Raw genomic sequence first — 27,327 nt, forward strand, 5'->3', positions numbered from 1 at the left:
AAAATTAAAATTATCATTTTTCAGCATTTACTAAAATACCAATTAATAAAAAATTATTTGAATATCATGATCTATGGTCCTTTTTTATTATTATAGTTACGTTAAGCTATTGTCCTCAATAAGGAATGATGGCAGAGGTTTTCCGTGTTTTTTCAGAAGCTCAATAAGTCGCAAATTCGGTAATTTGTAATAATCTGTAAGAAACTGAAAAGCATCTTCGCTCATATCAGAATAAATTCGACCTTTTCCTTTGCCGAGACAATCTAAGATGCCAGAACTATTTACTGGACAGTAGAAGCGCTTTTGAGTGCTCCATCTGTATTAAAAACAAATGAAAACTGTTAACAAAAAAATGTATAACATGGTCGAATAATAGATAAAATGAATGACAAATAAAATGGATAACAAACACTATATCTAAAGATTTACTTTATTAAACGTTCATAAGGGAAATCAGCAATGTTTAAAAAAGTTATCAATTCTTTCATTGCTACATGAGGTTTATGACGCAACTTCATCCCATCCATGACGTAGATCTACATAAATCATCATAATTAGACAAAATAAAGTAACTAAAGCAACATTTTTAAAATCATTAAAAATTGTATTTTTAGGTTCCTGAGTACCCCAGGAAGTTTTGGGTCAATCAACATACTATATTCTTAGCCCCAGGAAAAAATTTACAAAGTGTAAACAACTTAATTGTATTAAACAACTTAAACTTTTAAAAAGTTAAAAAACTCAAAATTTATAAATGAAAATATAAAAAGAAAAATAAATGTTATCAATAAACTAAACTTTGGTTTTTATAACGATTATTAAATAACTACATAAAAATTAAAATTTTAATTTGCAAAAGAGTTAAAATTTTCTACATAAAAGTTAAAATTTTTGAAATTAATTTTTGCAAAAAATATTTTAAATTAAAGAATCAAAAATAGAATTAAAAAAAAATTTAAAAAGGCACGGTGACCAAAGGTGACAATGCTTTTTATATAAAAATTTATATATAAAAAAGGAAACCAATGTATCAAACAAAATAAATAATAAAACAATATACACAAAGCAATATACAAAAAATAATAAAAATATTATACTATATATATATTATATAATAATATAAAAATGTTATACTTTATTTTATTACAGTTATTACAAATATTACAGTTTATTTTCAATTACTTTTTATGTCTTCTAAAGTTTGAGCAACTCTTACGCAGTAAACATGGCAACAACCTTGAGACATTTTATCAAAAACGATTATTTAATTCTACAAATATTAAAATTTAGTCTAGATATTTATTATGGTTTGTAAAATCAAGAGATATGATTAAGATACTAGACGCCATATGCATCCTAATTGACTTTTTATCTGATACTGTCTGATTTAAGAGCTCAAAGCAAAATGATACATAAAACGGATCTTTTGCACACAAATAAGTGTGTCAAAAATCAGACTTTTTATACAAAATTAATTAAAAAAAACAACTCAAGAACTGAAAAGGTTTTTATTTTAGTTCATCAAAATAAATATGCATAATTACCTCAATAAATATGCATAATTACCTCAATAAATATGCATAATTACCTCAAAAAAGCTAATTTTTACTATTTTAAAATTACAATTCAAACTATACATGCAAGAACTGTAAGGAGCTTTAGAATAGAACTTTTAAATTAAGTTTAAAAGTTTAAACATTGAAAAAGTTTACAGTACTTAAATTTCAATACTTTTCTTTTTAAATTCATTATTTGCCCGCTAGATCCTATTTATATATATATATATATATATATATATATATATATATATATATATATATATATATATATATATATATATATATATATATATATATATATATATATATATGTATATATATATATCAATTCTATATTTCTATTTATCACATTTAGATTACGTTATCTACTATCCTAGATTGTTATATTTATATAAGCATACACAACACATGATCATAGATTTTTTGTCAACTGTCAACTGTTCTATATTTAATAAATAATTTATTAAAGATCTTTAGAATTGTGGACCAAACAAGCACTGAAATCCATTCATGACAAGTTTAATTTTTTGGCAAAAAAGTAAAAGAGCACAGTCGCAATTTTATGCAGTAAAATACAATAGTTGCTTACAACTTCAGGCACTTTTAAAGTTTTCTATTTTTATTTTATAAGCAAAGATTTATTTTGTAAAGTAAAATACCAGTATTAATGTAAATATCAATAAAAAAATATCATTAATAAATATTTAACCACTCTAATCTAAGAAAATTACTACTTTTTCATTGATAAAAGACTACATCATTCTCTAAATTAGTTTCAATTAAAAATAACTGCACTGCAAAAATAAACTAAAAAAATTTAAAAAAAAAACCTGGTCTGGAGGGTAATACTTCAACCATAGCTCCAAACTTTCTGCGTACCTTCCTGGTATTAAACATTTGCCACGAAGTAGGGAGAACAATGTTTCATTTATTTCACTGTCTTTGTTTATAATTCCAGTTACAACTTCATAAAATGTAAAATTCTGTGTGATGGCATCCTTTTTACTGAGCATATGCTACAAAACCAAATTAATGTTGAAACAAAAATTAACATAAAAACTAAGTGAAATAAAAAAGAACTACTTTTTTCTCAAACAATCATAAAGATCAGTGAATAACAAGAATCACACAATAATAAACAATCATAAAGATCAGTAAATAACAAGAATCACACAATAATAAACAATCATAAAGATCAGTAAATAACAAGAATCACACAATAATAAACAATTATAAAGATCAGTGAATAACAAGAATCACACAATAATAAACAATCATAAAGATCAGTGAATAACAAGAATCACACAATAATAAACAAGCATAAAGATCAGTGAATAACAAGAATCACACAATAATAAACAATCATAAAGATCAGTGAATAACAAGAATCACACAATAATAAACAATCATAAAGATCAGTAAATAACAAGAATCACACAATAATAAACAAGCATAAAGATCAGTGAATAACAAGAATCACACAATAATAAACAATCATAAAGATCAGTGAATAACAAGAATCACACAATAATGAACAAGCATAAAGATCAGTGAATAACAAGAATCACACAATAAATCGTAAAGATCACAAAATGAATAGCATAAAACTTGACTTAAAATAAAAATGATTAAATTAAAAATTAATATAAAAATGACTTAAAAAGGTCAATAAACACAACAATGAAATTACTTAACCATAGTTTAAAAAATACAATGCAAAAACAATTAGAAACATTTTTCCTTAACATGAATTATCTTAATTAAAAACTTCTTTTTTATTGTTAAAATAAAAACTTTATTAAATATGATGCTTGTCAGTAGTTCTAAGGGTTTTTTTTCTTTTTACTATTTTGAGCTGTTTTGATTAACATTAAAAAATATTATTTCACAATTCACAATTTAAAATTGTTACTTAATTGCACATAATTTTTTTTTGAAGCTTGTTATCTTTCTGTTGATTTTTATAGTTTTAATCTTTTTACTTCAATTTTACTAATAGACTACTGAGTAATTCATTATAATTTATCAGTCATAATAAAATATTTATAATTATTCATATAACAAATTCAAAAAATAACTAATAAAAAAATACCTGATACCAAGAATGGGCTCTTACTCTTGGGTCAGTTAATATAACAATCAGCTTGGCATTTGGAATAAGAGAGTGCGCACGCTGAGGTGATTTTAAAGAATCAAAATAATTTGCTGACTTCTCAAAATAGAGTACTCCAGGGAGCTTTTCCTCGTCAGGAAAAAATTCTAAATACCTAAAAATTTTATTTAGTTAAGAGAATTAATTTGCCATAACTAGTAACTTATTAAAAGAGAAACAATGTGTAACCTGTTAGGAATGAGCACTAAGATTATCTCTGTAAACTATAGATATACAGAGATAATACTCTCTGTAAATAATGCATAAATTTTGTTAAGAGAGACTTTGCATAGAGATATATAGTAACAGTAATCATCGACATTAATTGTTTTTGTTTTATTAACAAAGTTTTATTCATTACTTTATTGGACATAAGTAAAGGAACTTTAAGTTCTGGTAAGTTTTTAATTCATATTTAATATGATAATCAAGCATCATTTGATTTCATTATCTGTTTCTCCACTCAAACTGTGATTGCCAATTGTAATTTTTTGTTTGTTTTAATCTCTTTACTACCTATATATATAATAGACCAAATTAAAAAAAAATATTTTTTGACAAAATATTTTTTATAAAAAAAATATTTTATTGAAATTGAAAAAAGTCAAACTTTGAAAAATTTGTAAAATTTAGTATTTGAAAAATCCTCAAGACATTTTTCTAAAGTTATTTGTTTTGATAATATCTATTTCAAGGTTTATTGCCATATTTTACATTAAGGATTTGATAGCTTAACTGTTGAATGAACAAGATTTGATTAGATTTAGTGATGATTAACATTGACTATTATTTGTTTTAATTAATTTTTCCAATAATTACAAATTAAGGTAACAGATATTTGTTCATGTCTTCCAATAAAAATGATTTACTATAAATACAACTAACAAATGCTACTTTTATACAAAATTAATAAATATTTAATGCACAGATTCGTAGCAATAATTGTAAAGAAAAAATACATTACTTTTTAAAATTAAAAACTTATTTGTTAAATATGTTAAATACTAATGTTTTACTTTTTTGATTTCATGATGCCAAGTGAGACAATAACTAACACTTTCAGAAATAATAGTTAAACATCTGTCAGATTGTTCAGTTGACAAATATATTATATATTGAAATTTCTGTTTAAAGTTGCTTTTTAGTTTTAAGCAAATGTTTGAATTAAAAAAAAAAAAGATTTTGTTAAAACAAAATAACTAAGGTTTTACTAAGGCAAAAACTGGATTAAACTGTTTAACTTGAACAAGTCTAATTTATTACATTTATCAACATCAAATAAACAAGCCCAGTCTTGTAGAACTTTTAGAAAATGAATCTGTTAACTCAAAAACTTTTCTATAACTTTTGAGATTTCTATAATTGAGATAATTTCTATAATTACCTAAAATACCACAAATTATATTCTGAATTATTTGTTGAAATCTTGAAAATAAGTTTTAAGTTGAACAAGATTAATACAGTTTGTATTAATCTTGTTCAACTTAAAACTTATTTGAAACAAGAGCAATAAATAAACCTTGATTCAGTAATCAATACAAAAATCAAAAGAAGAAAAAGTAATATAAAATCCAAGTTGATCAAAAACAAGATAAAAAACCTAACCAATCCAGTCCCTCGGCATAATTGTTCCGATTAAAAAACTGTATTTCTTCAAATGAGTTGTTACTTAATCGATTGTGTTTCAGCACATCCTCTTGTAAACTGAGAAACTTATATAGAGCTGTTGTACCAGTTTTTTGTGGACCAATTATCAAAAAATCTGGTAATCTAGATATGCGTGATCCTTCTCCTTTGCAATACTTTTCAGTGCCTGCCCATATCTTTTGATGACGCAGATCAACACAAGGATCCTATAGATAATAACAATACATTCCATATTCATCAATTTGCAAGCATTTGAAATATAGTCATTTTTTGTTTTTAAATAAAAAAATAAAATAAAAATAAATAAAAATATATAGAAATATTTGATTTAAGTATTGAGAGTATGGAAGAGATTCATGTAAACATAAAGATAATCAATTTAATGAGACTCGCATTTAAAAAGAAAACTTTAATTCAAGCATTAATAATCTTGGTTATTCACCTCTAAAACTAGTAGTTCATAAAGACACAGTCACACATTCACATGGTCAGCTATGCAAAAAAATGAATAATTGCAACCAAAAATAAAATAGCAACTGTTTTGTGAGTTTCTATGGAGATTAAGGAGGAACCAAAATCAAAAGAGCTGTGTTGCGAAAGTAAATAAGGCTTGGACTCACTAATGGACTTAATTAAAGTAAAGCTTGATATTTCTTCAAAATCAGAAAAACTTATATTACTGACTTTGGTTCCTGAGAGTTGGAACATTATTTATACACAAAACTTGTGTATAACTAATCTGCATCCCTAAGAATGATAAAAGCTGCAAGGTATTTGAAACAAATGCACGCATAATGGCAGAACCATTATGAAGGTACCTCAGATCTCCACTCAGTGTGTGTTAGTGAGTACCACCAGAATGCAAAACTTTTAAACCTAAAAACTCCAGATTCTTGGGACTATAAAGACCTCAACATTAGTTTTATGTGACTTAACAAATTGAGACTGCGTGCTGCACAGTTGTGATAATTGCCCAAATACCAACACACTTAAAGTATCTTACTACTTTGTTTGATAAACACAGCATGGAAGATATCACCTTTAATCAGCGGCAAAAAGCCACCAAAAAACAAAATCAATCTCTTTCTCAGATCAATTGTAGCACAATACAAACTCAGTTCATTGTTTCATTTATGAAGTAACAAACCATTTAAAAGAGTTGATATTAGTGATGCTGCAAGTTCATAATACAAAAATTATAAAAACATATCTAACCTATGTCACCATGAACAAGATTATGAGGTATCTGCAGAAAAGCATTTTTTTAACATTTTTACTTGGCTAACGGGTGATGCGGAAGTTAACGGACAAAATAAAAACGTCAATAACTTATTTATAAATAAAAAAACAAACTACTATTATATTTTTTTTAAATAAAGCATTTATCTTTTAATGAAAATATATTATTTTTTATATGAAAAAACACCACCATCTGCAATTGATCTCAATTTTGCTCTAACACCTTTCATATGCAACTGTAAAAAGTTTAAATCAATTTCTTGTAGTTTTAGTTTAATGCGATCAATAAAAACTTGCTCTGTTGAAGTTTGCCAATCTTCCTCGTAAACCTTCAGTGCCAAATGTCCCCAAAAATTTTCAATTGGTCGTGCTTGAGGCACATTTGGGGATTGGATTCTTTATCAACGTAATAGACATATTGGTCCATCCAATTAAGAGAATCTTTAGAATAATGAGAACTTGCTAAATATGGCCAAAATAAATACTTAAAGTCTCCATGATACTTGTGAATAAATGGAAGAAGTCATTTTTCTAAACATTCATTAATATAGATTGATGAATTGATCGCTACAGCCTTGGAGGTGCGAAACAATGGCTCAGACATACCACGGTCAGATATGGCTATCAACATAATTTTTTTGGAAATTTCTCTTTTCCTATAAAACGAACACTTTCTTGGCATGTCTTTTTCTTGTTTGTGTAGTATCCAGAATTTCCAGGCATGTTGTCCCCTGCAAAACAAAAGTATTTTTCGTCATCGATGACTAAAAGCGATTTTGTGTAATAGTGTTGGTTAACTAGTTTCCTGCTTCTTTTCTTTGCCTTTATTTGTTGTTCTATAGAGTATTTTGGAGTCTTTTCACGTTTTCTATATTTAATATTCATTTTTTTAACGGACAACCAATTGTCGATTGATTTACACCGAATTTAATACCTATTTTTCTCTGACTGACCCCTTTTCGATTGTTGACAAGTCTCGTTAATTCGGCTTTCTTTTCTCTAGTCCAGGATGTCGGACGACCAGGGTGCTTTCTATCAGAAAACGATTGAACAGTTTCAAGTCTTTTTAGGTTATCATATATTGTACTTCGAGCAAATCCTTCGTTTTCAAAATGATTTACAATTTTTTTTATTTTTATATTAGGTTTATTTACAAAAAACATTTTTAGTCGCTTTTGAAAACAGGCTTGGTCAGGAAGGCATGCGATTTCAAGTCTTTATATGACCACGCAAATAATATTTTGTTTTGATGATTTAACCACGGTTTTTAACAAATGCGCTGAAATAATTAGTTTTTAATTACGTCGAAAATAAATAATTTCGATACGTTTATCTTTACTAACGTTTTTTATTAGCAAAACGCTTTTAAATAAAGTAGCTAATGATTTTAATTAAAGTATCATTGAAAGTTGTATAATTTTTTATTTATATTATTTAATTATATAAGATTTTTTTTATAAGTAAAACAAACGTAAAAATTGAAAAAAAAAAAAATGATTTTATAAGCGACGACTTTAAACAGCAAAGGTCTCTTTATATTAGAATTTATATTAGAATTTAACTTTATATTATAATAACTTTATATTAGAATCATTAAAGTTTTTACTGAGAAGAAGAAAAAAAAGACAAACTTTTTTGAAAGCCGTTTGAATTAAATAACTTTGATCTTTACTTACGTATTTATATTATTGAAACGCATTTAAATAAAGTAACAAATCACATTTTTTATATTTACATAAGTATTTATTTTTTATTATAAATGTTTTTAAATAAAAAAAAATTATAACAATTTTTTAAATAAACGATTTAATTATTTTTACTTTTTTTACTTTTTGTGCGAAGAATTGTTAAGAATCTTTTTTTAAACTTTTAAATGTACGCGTTTATTAAACAATTGTCTGTTGTAAGTTGTTACTTTATTTAAAAAAGGTTTAGCATAATATGAAATTATAAAAACATTAGTAACGATAAACGATTCAAAGTTATTTATTCCAAACGTAATTTAGATAATCTTATCGTTATAGTTTATTATTTTTTTTAGTTAAGTTTTAATTTTATTTTTGCAATTTTAGTTTTATGCAAGTTATTTTTATTTTGTTTTTCGTTATTTTTTTGACGAAAATTTATTCGCTTCTTTAACGTTTTTTTTAAGTTTCTTTATAGTTGAGTTAAGATTTTTATAGCGCGTTTTTAAAACGCATACAAATTTTTAAAACTTATTAACAGCCGTGGTCAAGTTAAGTAAAATCTAATAGAATTTGCGTGGTCATATTATGACGTGAAATCGCACGCCTTCATGGCCAAGCCTATTTGAAAAGATTCTCGTTCAGCTGCATTTAACCTCATTTTAAATAATTGTGTTTCAAATAATAAAGTTTATATTTTATAGAACGTTTATGCCTACGCATAAAACCACAAAAACTAATTATTATGCTCAAATAATGAAATTAGGATTTGTCCGATAATTTCCGCATCACCCATTACATAAAGGAGATATTTGCTGGGTTCCAATAATGCACATTTTATGCAAAATTTAATCTTTAAAAGTTCAATCAGTAACTGGCAAATGCTATAAACTATCAGCTCAAAAAAAAACTGAAATGTTACATTAGTACAATAGCATAAATATCATAATTAAATAACAACATAACAAAATTATTATAAATTTGATTTATTTGTTTTAAAAATTTAGTTTTTATAAAATATTTAAAATTAAAAGTTTTAAAAGATTTGTATTCAAATTGAATGTTTATTACATAATATTTTTTACTTCAGTTTGTGGATTGTATTGACAAGTGAAATAATTCTTATAACTGGAGAGAGTATAAGTGATCATCTAAATTTAAACATGATAAAAGTCAAATAAATGGGGAGGGATAGAATTGTATCTTATCAGCAAATTTCTAAAGATGTAGAAGCCTACCAATTACAGAAAAAATGTCTTTTCACTTTGTAAATTGCAGACTTTTTACATTGACCCATCAAAAATCAACTTTTTATATTTGCAAACAATTTTTAAGGCTTTTTAGGTAGCCATTATGGATAAAATGTGATGTTCAAAAATTGTCAAAATTTTACTAAAGTAAGTCTAGAGCTTTAAAGAGCTTCAAAGTATAAACAAAACATGTTTTTGCAACTTGAGTTTTTATTTTTTGAATCAGAAATTTTAAAAGACCATATCTAATGAGCCACAAAAGACTTTATGCTGAAATTTTCAGAAATTGCTTTTCTGATTGAAGGGCAACTTCATGTGAAAACATCCGATTCTTTTATAAAATGCAACTCAGATCAGTCTCAGATTTTGCTGATTTTCACACTACTTGAAGATTTTAATAATTTATGAACATTCCCAAAATTTTAACAAACGGTTTCAAAGAAAACTATTTAATCCTGAATAGTTTAATAGAGCTGTTACAAAGTATTGGAGAGTGGTCTTTTCTTAAACAGAAACAAAATATTGTCAAATTTATTTAAATTTGTTACTTATAAACAGGAATTATGAAAAAAAAAGTTATAAGTGCTTAATACACAGAAATTAAAGTTTATTAATTTTTGGAAAACTTTCCCACCCACCTTGAGCTAATTAAGACCGTCTCCCCCCCATTTATTAAATTTTCCTTGTTATGAACAAAAAAACTGTATTTCAAAAAGAAATAAAAATTTACAGTTATTATTTCTAATTTTTAGATCAGTTTAGTTCTTCAAAATTAAAAAATTAAACTCACTTATAGAAAGAAAAATTCCCACTTACCTATTTATTAGGACTCCTTCCTCCTTTTCTTTTCTCTTCTCTCCCCATTTATAAATCTAGATAAAAATTCCTACCTATCCTTTTATTCCCACCCCACCTTGTGTTAAACACCTGAGAGTAACTTGACAGTAATGAAACTGAACTTCATTACTGTCAAGTAATGAAATTCAAAACCATTTCAAATTATTCCTTTGACCATTTCAAACTATTTCATTAGCTATTGCTGACTTGGTTTTTCTGTTTTTTTTGGTACTTTTATAAAATTCAATCCTGAATTTCAAAAGTTTATAAAAACTTTACTGAGGGCAAGTTAAATTATAAAAATGCAGATCAAATTTTTTTTTCAAAAGTTATTACAATGAATTGGATTGTGGTCTTTTCAAATGTACACCATTAGTAGATAAATTTAATGAGGAAATTTAGAATCAAAATCTGACTTTTTTATTAATGTTTCTAAATACTTTATTAAATCTTTATTACTATACAAAACAAGTTTTGACTTACTAAATTAATTTTAATGAATAATAAAAAGTTGTTTATTTATTGACCAATGGCCAAGAATTGGGTGAGACAACTATTCGAGAAAAATATCAATACTTAATGAAGTTGTTTGCCATCACTTTCTGCATTAAACATATTACAACATGTTTTATATGATGGAGCATTTATTATTTAATTTAATTTAGCATTTTTTAGTTTATAAAATTGAGCCTAAAAAGGAATTCATAATCAGAATGATTATTACATTCTAACTAGGAATATGAAGCAGATATAAACAATCTACCTGTTTATTTTTTTAAATTGAAAATACTTTAAAGAAAACTCGACTCGCGGCAATAGGTGAGGGACATCCAGTTAGGCAACTGCAATAGTGACAACTATAGGCAACTGCAATAATGACATGTGTATTAAGTTTATTCTAGTTTGAAATATTTTGCAATTGTAAAAAAATTTATAATAGTGGTAAGTGAATTATTAATAATTTAGGAGGTGATGTTTTTAATTTTGCGCAATCTTTTTCAATTGTGTTTTTTTTAAATTAAGTTTTTGTCCAGATGTAATAATTGGAGATAAAAAAGAAGGGGGAACGGGGCAGAGGAGAAGGGGTATTAATAAACAGGAGGGTAGGAATTTTTACTTTTATTTCTGTGAGTCGTTATTTTCTAATTTTTAAGACCTAAACTGGTCTTAAAAATCAGAAAATAATAACTAAATTTGTTTTTTAAGTTTCAAGATACAGTTTCTTTGTTTATAACAAGTAAAATTTAATAAACACAGGGTCTTAATAAGCTCAGGGTGGTGGAAAAATTTTCTGAAAAATAATAAACATCAACTTCCATGTATTAAGCACCTAAAACCTAAACACCTAAAATACAACCTTTATTTATAATTCCTGTTTCATAAGTAACAAATTTAAGTAAATTTGACAATGTTTTTTTCTGTTTAAGAAAAGACCACTTTCCAATTCTTTGCAACAACTCTGACTAAACTATTCAGAACGTTATTAAAAAAAAAAAAAAAATTAACAAATAAAAAAAATCTAGCTACACAGCATTTTTATAATTTAAACTCCAGTAAAATTGCGATAAAGGTCAAACAGGTGTTATATTTATTTTAAAATATTTTAAATTGTTTTATTGGATTCCTTGCCTCAAAATATGTAAGTGTACATATTTTCGGCTTTCTATTGCACAAAGAACAGAAACAAAGACCAAAATCATTTTTTAAAAGGGAGGATTATTGTTGGTTCATGACAAAGAATAAATAGTTATGTCTTTGAAACCGCTTAACTTATTAAAATCTTTGAGTGGTGTAAAAATCAGCAAAATCTGAGACTAAGGATTGCATGTCCTTGATGTTTTCACATGGAATTGCCCTGAACCAACCCACGATGTTTCTCTAAAGATGCTCCATGCTAAAATCCTAAAATTTTGGACCATTTGGCATGGAATGACCCATATACACAATATACATATACATATATAACTTATATTGCATTTTTAGATAAGCAGTCTGATGTCATACTGAAAAAACCAAACATTTGGTTCTTTAAAGAAATCTTTTATAAAAAAAACTATTTATGTCCCAGTTATGATAATTATGTTAATTTATGTAAGTAATGTGAATATAAAATGCCTATAAATTATGGATATACATGTATTAAAGCTTTTATCTTTTAAGCTAAAGAACTTACAGTCCATAGAGGTTCAGCATGTCGTGGAAACAATCCAAAATAACGTTTACCCAACTCAACTGGTTTGTCACTTAATAACTTGATGTTTGTCCACTTTTCAATAAAAGTTGTGACATTTTTAAACAAATGAATAGCAAGTCTCTCTTTGAAACCATAGTTACACGCATGTGTCATAAAAATTGCAATCTAAAATTTAAATAAAAACTTTTTAACTTTAAAATATAAAAGTGCTTGCATTCAAAAATTAAAAAACATATTTTTAATCGACGATGTCAATTCCTGCTTAAAAAAAACCTTCAAAACTACAAACTAAACAAAACATATCTACAGAATAGAATAGAAACAGAGTATAACAGGGTAGAATGAAACAGCATAAAATCAAATAGTTACAACAATGTTTATTCTTTTGTTCCTAATTTATTACTGAATAAACATTTGCTAATATTTTTCAATTATGTTGTTAAGAATCTTTTTTAAATAAAATGGTATAAAATTTTAATAAAAAATACTTTTATTTTTTTGATAAATTAAACTTAGTACTTAGGCCAGTGTAATAATTTTTTTTTTTTTTGAAAAATGGGCTTAAAACTTTTAGAAGTGAAATTTTAGTAAACTTAAAACATTCTTATAAAAACTTTTATGCTAGTCAACAGTCTTTTTTCAAAATAAAATTTGCTATTTCTGGTAAAAAGTTGAGCTAAAAACAGAAAAAATAAACTAAGGAGTAGAATGAAATAGGCTTATTGTTAACTTGGTAAATTGGGCATTTGTTAATTAAGTTGAAGCTGATCAGCTGCCCTGTCTTTTAAATCTACACTAACAAGCATAAGCTGTATAGGGTCAGCTCAAAACTTGCCTTTAGTCTTAAACTTTGTAGTACCTCTGACTATTACCTTTAACTTTGTAGTAACTCTGGCTGTTTAAAAAGAAATTCAAAAATAAGTTTGACAAAAAAATTGCAATAAGCCCAAATACTTGCAGCAGCTTTGCAATAAATATTATAGATTTAACATGTTAAGTTAAAAAACAACCAAAAAATGTAGATTGAAAGGGGAGTACTGATGATGAGCATCAAATAATCAAAAAACAATGGTGACACTGGCAAACAGCAACAGCAGTAGACCAAGTAAGTATAAAAAATGTATAAATATATTCATTAGTTTAACTTGTTGAAGCTTTTGCATAAGGCTTTATGCAAAGCTTCAACAAGTTAAACTAATGAATACATTTATACATTTTTTTTTTTTTAACTATAATTAATGTTTTTTGTTTATTTATTTCTTCATCTTTTTTATTAGTTTTTGTTTATTTATTTCTTCATCTTTTTTATTAGTATTTTATTTCTTCATATTCATTTTTTTTTTCTCTCTTTCAACTATACATCAATTTTTTTTCTCTTTTTCAACTATACATCAATTTTTTTTCTCTCTTTCAACTATACATCAATTTTTTTTCTCTCTTTCAACTATACATTAATTTTTTTTCTCTCTTTCAACTATACATCAATTTTTTTTCTCTTTTTCAACTATACATCAATTTTTTTTCTCTCTTTCAACTATACATTAATTTTTTTTCTCTCTTTCAACTATACATCAATTTTTTTTCTCTCTTTCAACTATACATCAATTTTTTTTCTCTCTTTCAACTATACATCAATTTTTTTTCTCTCTTTCAACTATACATCAATTTTTTTTCTCTCTTTCAACTATACATCAATTTTTTTTCTCTCTTTCAACTATACATCAATTTTTTTTCTCTCTTTCAACTATACATCAATTTTTTTTCTCTCTTTCAACTATACATCAATTTTTTTTCTCTCTTTCAACTATACATCAATTTTTTTTCTCTCTTTCAACTATACATCAATTTTTTTTCTCTCTTTCAACTATACATCAATTTTTTTTCTCTCTTTCAACTATACATCAATTTTTTTTCTCTCTTTCAACTATACATCAATTTTTTTCTCTCTTTCAACTATACATCAATTTTTTTTCTCTCTTTCAACTATACATCAATTTTTTTTCTCTCTTTCAACTATACATCAATTTTTTTTCTCTCTTTCAACTATACATCAATTTTTGACAAATTTTATTTGTATATATTATTTTTGTATATGATAAATTTTCTACACTCATGCCTTGTTATAAGTTACATGTGTAAAAAGTTTGCATATTTTCATATTTCATTTTCTTCAAAAATGAATGAAGAAAAAGTGATTTTCTTCTTCTTACAATTTGAATAAAGTTTCTTAAAAAACTAAAAAAAAATGATTATATTTGCCTATTATCTAAATACAGCTAAAAATTTTCTACAATATAACAAAATTAAAATCCTAATTTTTCAAACATGTAACTTTATCCATATATTATTTGTTGTAGCTCTGCATTGAAGCCTCTGCATTGAAGCAAAACTTCACACAATTATTTTAAGATTCAAATATAATTTTTACAAAACTTTAAAGTGAAATTTTGGATGGATAGCTAAGTAATCTACAATAAATTCTTAACAAAAAAAACTCATCTATGTATGTATATATTTAATATATATATATATATATATATATATATATATATATATATATATATATATATATATATATATATATATATATATATATATATATATATATATATATATATATATATATATGACCTATCATCTCAACAATTGGAACATATAACTACAACCTTGCCTCTCATCTTTCTCATTTAATAGCTCCACATATACCTAAACAATTTTGCACTTTAGACTCATTTTCTTTTGTTGAAAAATTAAAACAAATTAATGTAACTAATAAATTTATTGTTTCATATGTTGAAGTTTGTTCACGAATATTCCACTTAAGGAAACCATCAACATATCAACTAATTTATTTTTTAAAGATAAAATTAACTCAAAACGTTTTTCAAAAATTCACCTTCAAAAATTACTTCAGATTTCCATATCCGGTTCACATTTTCTATTTGACGGAAAATTTTATGATCAAACAGATGGTGTTGCTATGGGTTCTCCTTTAGCGCCCATCTTAGCTAATATTTTTGTTGGATATCATGAACAAACATGGGCCAATAACTGCTCTTTTACAACACCATTTTTTATAAACAATATGTGGATGACATAATTGCTATTTTTAATTCTGAATATAAAGCTCAAGAATTGTTCAAACACGTCAACAAACAACATAAAAATTTGAAATTTACTATGGAAAAAGAACATAATAACCAGATTGCCTTTTTAGATGTACTTATCAAAAAATCCAATTCATTTTCGACTTCAGTTTACCACAAAAAAAAGGTGTACAGGTCCTTTACAAAACTTTTTTAGTTTTATTCCCTCTTGTTATAAATTTGGACTTGTTCGTTGTTTGATTGATCGTACATTTAAAATTAATAATACTTGGGTTGGTTTTGATAAAGATATTAAGAATCTATCATTAGTTTTACAAAATAATAAATTTCCACAAAAAAATATTGACTCTAAAATTAAACCCTATATTGATAAGAAAATGAACCCATCTGATTCTAACATTGTTAATAGCTTAAATATAAGATACTTTAAGCTTTCATACATTGGAATGTACTCTAATTATACTAAAATAAAAATTTCAAAATTGTTCTAGGATGTTCTAATAAAATTAATTTTCACTACTAATAAAATGCAAGATTGTTTTTGCTTAAAAGAATCACTTCAAAAGAATCAGTTATATTGGAGAAACCTCCAGACATTTGGCAACTAGAATAAATGAGCACCTTAAAAGTTATAAACAATCTCATATATTTAAACACTTAAATTTATCTATTAATTGCAAAAATCTGCCTTACTGTGATTCTTTTGAGATTTTGGATAATGCCCCAACCAAACACAAATTAAAGATAAAAGAAGCCCTCCACATTAAATGGAAAAGTCCCTCACTTAATAAACAAACTTTACATTATGCTATAAACTTATCTATTTAATTTTACTGTCAGTTTATTTTTTTGTTTTGACAGTTGGTTATTTTGATTGGTTAATTACCGAGTTATTTTGTAATAAATATATTCGTTTATTATGTATAATTTTTTGTCCGTTAATATTTCTCTGTAAAAACTTCTATTTTTTAACATTTATTTCAGAGTTTTTTTTTATTGTAAAATAATCTTCCGAAAATGCAAATAAATTTTACGAAACATATCAAGAATAAAAAACATTGTGTTATTTTTTAAAATAATCCCTTATTTTATGCTATTACAACGCTCAAGTAATATATATATATATATATTATTAAATGAATTAAAAAAATGTAAAAATTTGTAAAAGTATTATATGAAATAATACTTTTAAACTTTGAATAATGTATATTATTATATGAATTGTAATTTTAATTATGTGACAATGTAAAAATTATTAAAAATGCTCATAAAAGTAACAATTTTTCATATCATATTATAATAATTTGAATTACAGCAATATTTAAATAGCTTTAGTAAATGGTACGAAGAAAAACAGCAGTTAAACTTTTATAAAATGATAACAATAAGTTCTTAAATAAATTATAACAGCAGGAATCTAAAAACGGATTAAGGCACACATAATGTAAAACAAAAATCTAGTAATTTTAAAATATTTTAGTTAATATATTCTAGGCAGCCTCTGTAAAAAGTGCAACTGTATTGCATTGTGGTTAAAAAATAAAAAACAAAAAAACTACACACACAATATTAAAAATTAAGAAGTAAAAAGTTATGTTTTTTTAAATAAACGTCATATTTTTAAAATTGAATACTACATTTTTTACAAGTAAAAATATTTTACTTTTTTGATTTTTTTAAAATTGAAGCTAAGCAGCATGTCATTCTCTTACAAAAAGCCACAAAATCCACTATTTGGAAATTGAAACTTTTCTCATCCAGAGCTAAAATTCTGTCTGAACTGTCTCTGAAGTTTTTCTTCAAAGTTTATTTGTAAAAAATTTTAACCAAGCAATAGTTCTTTTAAACTTTTTATAATCTTCCAGGAGGATCATTTTTTCTTTGAGTTAGAGAACAACTATAAATTACACGATGTTAAACTTATTTAAAAAAATAAAAGTAGGATCATTTGCTTTTTTGCGCTGCAATTTTTATTAAACATAAAAAGCTGATTTTATTTTTGATTTTATTAAATACTGTGAGGGAAAACTTGTTATCTTTTTTGTATTGTTTAATAATTAAAATGTTGTGTCGCATAATTTATAGACGATCCTTTGCTTATGTACTTGGTACAGGACAGGTACTCTCTTACTATATTATGCAAGCCATCACAGGAGTAATTAAGTGCAAGAGCTAAAAAAAGCTCATGTAAAATGGTATTTTGTGCTGGCTATCTGTTTTTACAAGAGCTATTGGTTTAAATCAGTTTTTTTACTCTTGCCTTTGATATTTGATGCCATAATAAATCACAATAAATTTGGTTAAAATTTACATAATAAATTTATAATAGAATTTATTCAACAATAAAAACTATATTATTAAAACAAACAAATGAAAACATGAGTATATTTATAAAAATAAAAAAGTTCTAGTATATTAAAATAAAATCTTAAAACTTTACATAAAAAACCATAGAGCTTGTGGTCCAGACAACATACCTGTTATAGTCTTGCAGAAGTGTTCTCTAGAGCTGTTGTCTATACTTTCAAGATTATTTAACAAGTACTTATCAGAGTCTTGTTTTCCAGCCTGCTAGAAAGTGGCATCTGTTATCCCTATTTTCAAAAGTTTTGGAGAGCGATCTGACTCGTCTAACTACCGTTTCATTAGTCTTCTTCCTATCATAAGCAAGGTTTTTAAATCTTAAATTAATAAATACTTAATCACTCATCTTGAATCGAATAACTTACTTTCTGACCATCAATATGGATTTTAATAATCTCTTTCTACAGCTGATTTGCTAACAGTAATAACTGATAGGTTTTATCATGCATTAGATAAAGGCGGAGAGGTTAAGGCTATTGCTCTTGACATTTCTAAAACTTTTGATAAAGTTTGGCATACTGGTCTTCTCCATAATCTTTCTTCTTACAGTGTATCTGGTAACATCTTTAAGATTATTGAATCCTTCCTTTCCAATCATAGCATAAAAGTTGTCCTCAATGCACAGCAGTCTTCCTCAAATCTTGTAATTTCAGGAATTCCTCAAGGTTCAATCCTTGGCCCTTTACTCTTTTTAATTTACATTAACAATCTATCTGATACTCTCACATCGAAGGTGGCAATGTTCGCTGACAATACTACCATTTATTCTTGTCATAATAAGAAGCCAACACTCTCTGATTACTTGAAGGGGGCATTTGAGATTGAAAAGAATCTCACTTCTGCTACAGTGTGGGGCTCACGGTGGCTGGTGAAATTTAATTCAGATAAAACTTAATTATTTTCAGCCAATCGTTATTGCAATAATTTCTTCCTGTATTTATGAACCGTAATGTACTGCATGAGTCATCTACCCTTCATCTTCTAGGAATAATTCTTACTTTCGATCTTTCTTCGAAACCCAATATCAAATCCATTGCAAAATTAGTATCTGCAAAGGTTGCATCTCTTTTTTTCATGCTCGACACTTTCTACTCTAGATTCTATCCTTTATCTCTATAAATCTCAAATCCGCCCTTGTATAGAATACTGTTGCCATATCTGGGGTGGATCTTCTAATGATGTTGTTATCATTCTAACGTTTCCATTTGTTCAAACCCATTGCTTGGTAAAATTTTTTTTTGGTTTTTTTATTCTTGACATTTTTTAAAATAGAAAACAAATCAGTTTAAGTAAAAAAGATTTATAATTACTCAGAAAATTTTAAAAAGTTTTCTTTTATCATACTTATATATTACACAATATCTTTACATATATACGATATGCAAACTCAACCTACTGACATTTCCACTTACAGACCTTTGTTTATAATGTTTATTTTTAACCTATGTTTATAACTTTGTTTATGTCTATATAAATGTAAATTTTTACATTTGCGTAATTTTAAATGGCATTATATTATAAATTTACATAAGTTAAATATTACATATTACATAAATTTCTTATACTTTCTACTAAAAATGTGTTAAAAAAATTATTTTTCCTTTTTTTTATAACAAAAAACATAAATTACAACTTACTGGATTAAAAACTATACTCCAAAATAACTCTCCACCATGAGCACTCTCTGACAGCCAATTAGGTCCTTTAGGATAATCAGCATTGTTAAGTGTCTTTGTAAAAAGACCACATGTTTGTCGAGGAAGAACCTTAACATTCAACAATTTGAGACAGTGTTCATAAGATATATGAAACAATTACAGCAAAGTATGAAATGAAAGCACAATAAGCTTAAAAAATGTGTTCACACTATTGTTTACAAAATGTGTTCACACTATTGTTCACAAAATGTGTTCACACTAAGTATATTTTCATTAACTTAATTACTAACTTGTAGAACTGATATAACAAACATAAGATCAAATAATAACATTATCATGAATTCAACAGTACTTTTATACAATCTAAAATAGTTAGTATACCATTATACCATCATATATAAATCCTGCGCGATTCCATGCAGGGTATAGAGTAGGATAACTCTCAGTTGATGTAACTTCAATCCCCCAAACCTCTTTCCAAGCATGATAGAGAGGCCTATGCACAGGATAAACACCAGAGTGATGAGGTGCAACAGAGTAAAATGGGTCGACCATTATATCATGATCCTATAAAAAAAAACATTTATTTTATTATTTACTTAGATTCCATGTATACTATATTAGTATACTTTTACAAAATAATATATTTGAATTTTATGGTCATTTCACAATGTGATTGCAATGTTTAAGTAATGTTTTTATCAAAAGACTTGATTTAGGAATTATTTTTTTTAACAGAATTAATGATATAACAAAAATTAAAAATAAAAATTAAATTTGTTTTGACTTTAATTTTATCAGACTTTATTTAGAGGATAGTATCCCCATGATATGAGAGATAGATATGAGATAATACCAGAGAGACATTTTCACTAGTAGTAATGTCTAAAATAATGCTACCTCATCCCTTCCTATCTCTACCTCATCCCTGATAAACTATTTCTGGTATTGTTAGGAACAATACTACTTTATGGTAGTATTATCAGGAATAATACTACCATAAAGTAATAATTTTAAACACTGTTTTTACCATGCTAAGCCCCTTTTAATTGAAATGAATATTCTTAATATATATCAACTTATTATTTTTAATGTGTTGTGTTTAATATTTAAATGTAAAACTCACAAATTTCCAATTTCTTTTCATAACTTATATTCTTTAAAAGTTAAAAACAAATACAATTTGCGTAATAAAAACTTTATTCTACAACCAGTTTTATAAACTAATTTTAGTAAGTTTTGTATTTCATTTAGAGGAGCATTTTTATGGAACAAAGTAGATACTTCTGAAAGTATTGGCATCCTTATTGTAAAGTTAACATTTGTAATTCTAAAAAACATTACTTCTAGCATTATTAGGGAAAATATTACTTCTGGTATTATTATCTAGCATAATTCTACTTCTGGTAGTATTATCCCTGATGGCACATTATTATAAATTTTATTATATATAACAAAATATTTTAAAACTTTGGTTTGAAAATATATCACAAATGTTTTATAAGAGATAAAACAACAAGTCATACAAAAGCAAATTTCTTATTTATTTGAAAGTCCTGAACCAATCTTATTTTTGAATATTCGTGTGGCTTTAGATGTGCATGGGTGTGACAAAACCAACGAAAATAATGAGAATATTTTAGAAGCATTTCATCCCCCTCTTGTTCTGAAGTCATATTTGAGTTGTTGAAAAACTTTGATGAAAATCCCAAATTGAAATAAAAACCAGGAATGTGAGAAGATAAAAAAATTTGTGCCTCAACAAGTGCCTAAAAAAAGCAAAGTATATACAAAAATAGAATATATCTATAACAAAAAGTAAATGGCTAAAGTAGCCAAGAAACTTGCTTTAATAAAGTAGTTTTGCTAGTTTCACTGAAATAGTCTTATATATAATATACAATATGTTTTACAAATTTATAGGGTTAACAGATAGATCTTTTCAATGATGAACATAGGAATCGCTGACTCATTTTTTAACAGAAAAGTTGATGAGTTTGATTTTTTGTTGAAAAAATAAAAGATTGCAATAGTTCTATTACAGCACCTGTAATTTTATGAAAAAAGCAATAAAATATTTAATATAAAAAGCGAAACTGTTTTCCCAAGGTAAACAAAAGTAAACTATTGCTATTTAGTTGCAAATATCTCAATTTTAATTTAAAAAAGTACTGCTTTTTGTTTATTCTGTGTAACCTTTAGCGGTCTGGCAGACTGCTAAAGGTTACACATAACTATTTATATGGTGTAACCTTTAGCGGTCTGGCAGACCGCTAAAGGTTACACCATATAAATAGTAAAGAATGACAAAAACAATAAAATCAAACCCATCAGCAAGGTTATCATAGATGTTGTAACAAGTATTCATTAACTGCACAACTCTGCAGCCGTTTTTTAAAACACCTCAAGGTAAAAAAAATCAATTTTAACTTTTTTACAAAATAACCTAGTTTAGATGCTTACAAACGTTATTGAATAAATATTTTTGAAGAATTATGAAAAAATTTATAAAAATGATTAGTTTCAAAAAATATTTTACAAAGAGTTTCTCCTAATAATTTTTTTTATTGCGTTTTTCTTGAAATACATAATAAGCATCTTTAAGTGTTTTAAAAAACAGCTGCAGAACTAGGGTTGAAAATTTCTGGAAAATTATACCCCCACAAAGGTAATTTTCAAGTTATAGTTGGTCTTTTGACAAATTTAGTCGGCTAGTCAGGTATTTGACACAATTCAGTCCGGTGAATTTAACCTTTTTTTTTATTTTTAAGAAACAATACTTTTTACGGATTCACACACTTCCTCCTCCTCATTTTTTAAATTATTGATTTATAAAGTCAAAAGTATCCTAGCAAAGTTGTGGTGAGTAAGACTTAAGTCTTAAAAGCACTTGTTAAAACATAGTGGTGGAATTTATGAACCTGAAATTAATAAGTTCTTTATTTTTATTGCTAACTATATTTTTAAACAGTTCAAATTTTTCAAAAAAATTTTCTTTACTTTTTGCCTTTAATTAATCAAATTAAGTCTTTAAATGAATAAAACAATTGTAAAATACTGTAAATATTTAATCAAATCTTTTTTTATATATAACTTTATGTATTATATATAATTTTACATATATATTATATACAATTTTAACAGTTAATATATATTATATACTGTTTTACAGTTTTCAGTAACTTATAGTTTAATAGATATTGACAAATGCCCCATCCCATTTAGGGATGGGGATGCAAATTATGTTGAGCCTTAAGCAAAGCTTTCTACAGCAATGAACATCAATATGTCTAGCAAATAACAGGATAAAACAGTTTTAGAAAATTTTAAAAACAAATTATCATAGTTGCTATTTAAAGTTATAATAAAAAAACTCAACAAAATACCTAAAAAAGTGTTTTTTAAAGGGGCTTTCTAAAATTTATATAATCTACTACACAATATTTTACTATAAAATTGTCCATAACATCTGGCTAAATAAGACATGATGTTTTACCTATTAGTTAAAAAATAACTTACCTTTTTTTGAAAATTTCATAAGTTGAAAATTTCTGGGAAATTATTAACCCTATGCACAACACTTCCAGGTCAATCATGTTGTTGCTTTTTTTCTTAACCAGGGCACTTATTAGTCACTAGCAAAAGATCTAAGAAGATGTTAAATAAAAAACTCTTCAGTATGCTGCTATTCATAGATACAGAAATATTATAATTATTGCTTTAATGAATGCTTGAAACAACAAAGTTTTATTCAAGTTCAATTCAAGTTTTATTCAACTAAGATTTACTAGCCACTACAAGAAAGTTTTTTTAAATTTTGGGCTATTTGAGTCTCAAATGCTTTTAAGTATTTTTTTACAGTGAAGTTTTGAAAAAAAAAATCAGTTTTTAATTTTTTGGATAATTCAAAACAAAGCAATGGAGAGCATTGTTTTGTACTGCATAACTCTTTTAACACTTTGGTGTATATAGCTTGTAGTTTGAAAATATTTTTTTAGTGTTTCCTGAGAACGGAATAATATTCTGATAATATTTCCTCTATTTTTTCTAACTTTGTTGTATTTCTTTCATGTTCATCTTCTAAATGATATGTAAGTTAATTTTTTTGGCATTTTTAAATATATCCTTATGCTCATATATATATATATATATATATATATATATATATATATATATATATATATATATATATATATATATATATATATATATATATATATATATATATATATATATATATGTATATGTATATGTATATGTATATGTATGTATGTATATATATATATATATATATATATATATGTATATATATATATATATATATATATATATATATATATATATATATATATATATATATATATATATATATATATATATTACCTCTATATCACTTTTAACCAATTTTTTCCCAGTTGTTCCAACAAAGATATCATCAATATCAATTTGTATAAACCTTTCTATTCCAAAACCAAGCACACCATTTGATAAGGTCATCAAAGAATCAATAAAAACTAATTGGTGTAACCATGTGGTGTCAAATGCAGCTCCAAATAAAACCTTTGGAATTCCATCATTATATCCTTTATCAAAGAGAATTGAAACCACTTTATATATGGTAGAACTATTTTGAAACTTGTCAGAAAATTCTCTCTGAGAATTTGTTGACATTTTCCAGAAAGCCATTGGCTCAAATGAAGGGTCATCAGTGAGAAATATTGAATTATGATCTCTATTAGTCCAACCTTTTAAAATATTTCCCGTTTTTACAATTTTATAAACTGAACTCTTAGCTATTTCAAAATCATACAAGTCCATTACACCCGATTTTATTGATACTGGAATTGACCTTAATTGGTAAAATTCACTTATTCCATTATTGTTTGCTTTAATAGCCTCAACTAAAATAATAATACCAACTTTAAATAATTTGCAATGCTCATTTATAATGTTTCGGGTCCATGAATCAAGCTCATCATATAAAAGGTGATTAGTAAATATAAAGGTATGATAAGCAGCATTTCCAAATCTATCTTGCAAACGAGGAAGGGTAAGAAAATCATCATCTGGACGATTCCATAATACAAAATAAAAACTTATCTTCAAAGAGTTCAAGATAAACTTCAACTTTTTGGTTAAGGCTTTGTCTTTATTGTTGTAATCAGCAGTGAAAATTAGTACTGAAGGAATAATCTCTGATACTAAATCTTCTTGATACTGATGCATTACTGGCATTAGTTTCTTTGATTTCATAAGTAGAGAATTATCAAGAAACTCCATAGTAGAAACTTTTTTTTCAACAGAAACAAATTGTGTCTCTTTTATAAACAATTGATTTCTGACAAACAGATTGCAAACAAATAATAGTAACAAGAATATAAATAAAATAAAGACAAATCTTTTTCTTGTTTTGGGACATAAAAATCGTAACATATTATACTGAAGTACGATTTTTAACCACATCGTATGAAATCATTAATATAACACCATACAAAAGACCAAAAAAAATTTATTTCTCAAAAAAAATGAAACTAAAAAATATCACGATGCTCATTGTTTTGGCAATAATTTGATCATTGTGCACGTTTTATGATAAGCGTTATCTATGGTAATTAAATTAGAAATAATTTTAATTAGATTTTATTAAAACTACAACGTTTCGTACAGGTCAAAAGTTAATACAACTAACTTTATAATGTAAGATATAATATGATCAGACTTTTCTAAATTTTTGATGATATCATTTTCAAAAAAAAAAGCAGAAAAACAGAAGCAACACGACACGAGACGGTTTAGTCAGGCGGTTAACTGCGGTGTTACTACGTTAATGGGTCAATTTCGGAAAAATTGATACGATGATCTTGAACTTGTAGCGATGGAAACGATAAATCCGACAAACGCGTTAAATATTTGCTTTTTATTTGTTTACACTTTTTGGTAAAAATAAATTAACTTACTTGTATAATCTGCAGCTATTTTTATTGACAAAAAAAATTAAAAAAAAAATGAATTAAATATTTAATTGGTAACGTCGATTGTTTTTGCCTTATAGCAAACCTAGTTTTTATCTTTTTCAGATAAGTTGTAAACAGTGGCGGCGCCCCCTTTTTTTGGTGTTTGAGATTTCCAAAAATGGTAAAAGCTCCATACATTTATATATTTATACTGATGTAAAATAAGGTCGCTTTGCAAAAGGTTCAATGATTGGAAATTAGGAACAAAACTCTAACTTTCCAAATTGGGAAGAAAACTCTAAAATTCATAGTTAAACTTGCTTTTAAATCTCAAAACGTTTTGTTATAAGATGTCTATGAGACATCTTAAAGCTGAACTTGTTTATTCAAATCTCTTTAATCTCTTTTTATGTATATATATTTTTTATTTGTGATAATAATAATAATTTTTTTTGTTGTTAAAGTTTGTTTATAGCTAGACTCGATATTGATTATTGCCTTTAAAATTATTTTTTATAAATTATAAAATTATTTTTTATAAATTATATATATATATATATATATATATATATATATATATATATATATATATATATATATATATATATATATATATATATATATATATATACATATACAATTTTTTTCTTCTTCACTTTTATTTTAGGTACCCCAAGAAGTCTTTGCGATCTTGTCACAGAGCACCGCTGAAGAACATTTGAAAGGAAGTTCGCGCTTTCTTCCTTACCGTTGTTGTAAAAACTTACCCAGAGGTGGCGTTGAACCAGGGATTTCTTGCTTTTGAAACAAGCGCGCTACGGCTGCTCTAAATTAAAAACAATGGGACGACTGAATAAGCGCAAATTTCACAAGTGCGAACTGGCATAGGTGCGCCGAACAAATTTTCAAACGTTAGCATAAGTACTAACTGGCATAAGTGCGAAATACTAATTCGCACTAATATTTTCAATTTTATTCGACGCACTTATGTCAATTCGCACTTACCCCAATGTTTGCAGATTTGTTTGGCACACTTATGCCAAATAGCGCACTTATGTTAAGTGCGAACTTGCACTTATGCCAGTTCGCACTTAAGCTAACTGCTTCGCACTTATGCTAACGAGTGCAAATTCTTTTGGCGCACTTATGCCAATTCACACTTATGCTAGATTGCACTTGGGTAAGTTTTTGCAACTGCTTCGCACTTATGCCAGTTCGCATTTATGCCAATGTTTACAAATTTGTTCGGCGCTCTTATGCCAATTCGCACTTATGCCAGCTTTTGCAACGCTTAGCACTATGAAATTTGCGCTTATTTAGCCTCCAGCTTAAAAAGTAGTGTTTATAATTATTTTTGGAATATTAATAATTACATCTTTATAACCTTTTAGTACTCGTAGAAATAATAGTTAAACAAGGTTGCTAATTTTACATTTTTCGTGTTTATCCTAAGTTTTAATGTTTCTAAACTCAACTTGATTCAGAGAATACTTTAAGAGGGGTGTAGGGTGTCAATCCCATCCCCAAGAAAAATTATTACCAACTTATAGTCGTGTGTTTTTTTTTAATATAGTTGACTAGTCAACATTATGATACATTTTTTTTAGTAAGCAGAAAACAGTTTTTAAGGATTCGTTCCCCTCTCCCCTCATTTTATTTTCAGAATCGCTCCTGCATTGGG

At 26.0% G+C, this 27,327-nt stretch overlaps 1 protein-coding gene across 2 annotated transcripts; it reads right to left on the bottom strand.

Annotated features, from left to right (window-relative positions):
• LOC100198309 (bifunctional heparan sulfate N-deacetylase/N-sulfotransferase 4) lies at nucleotides 1–25,620 on the bottom strand. 2 transcript variants are annotated; one of them, XM_065796086.1, is made up of 10 exons: nucleotides 24,076–25,620; nucleotides 21,219–21,461; nucleotides 20,074–20,259; nucleotides 19,672–19,800; nucleotides 12,543–12,728; nucleotides 5,317–5,564; nucleotides 3,652–3,826; nucleotides 2,390–2,575; nucleotides 430–536; nucleotides 1–316 (listed from the first exon to the last, which is right to left on the bottom strand). In XM_065796086.1, the coding sequence occupies exons 1-10, from the start codon at nucleotides 25,153–25,155 to the stop codon at nucleotides 97–99; spliced, it is 2,760 nt and encodes a 919-aa protein (XP_065652158.1). In that variant the 5' UTR covers nucleotides 25,156–25,620; the 3' UTR covers nucleotides 1–96. The 2 variants fall into 2 exon arrangements, with proteins under 2 accessions (XP_065652158.1, XP_065652159.1); XM_065796087.1 differs by lacking the exon at nucleotides 21,219–21,461 and having other exon boundaries at nucleotides 24,076–25,537.
• Between the last annotated feature and the right edge of the window lie 1,707 nt (nucleotides 25,621–27,327).

Source organism: Hydra vulgaris, chromosome 04, assembly GCF_038396675.1.
Source record: "Hydra vulgaris chromosome 04, alternate assembly HydraT2T_AEP".
NCBI classification, from domain to species: domain Eukaryota; kingdom Metazoa; phylum Cnidaria; class Hydrozoa; order Anthoathecata; family Hydridae; genus Hydra; species Hydra vulgaris.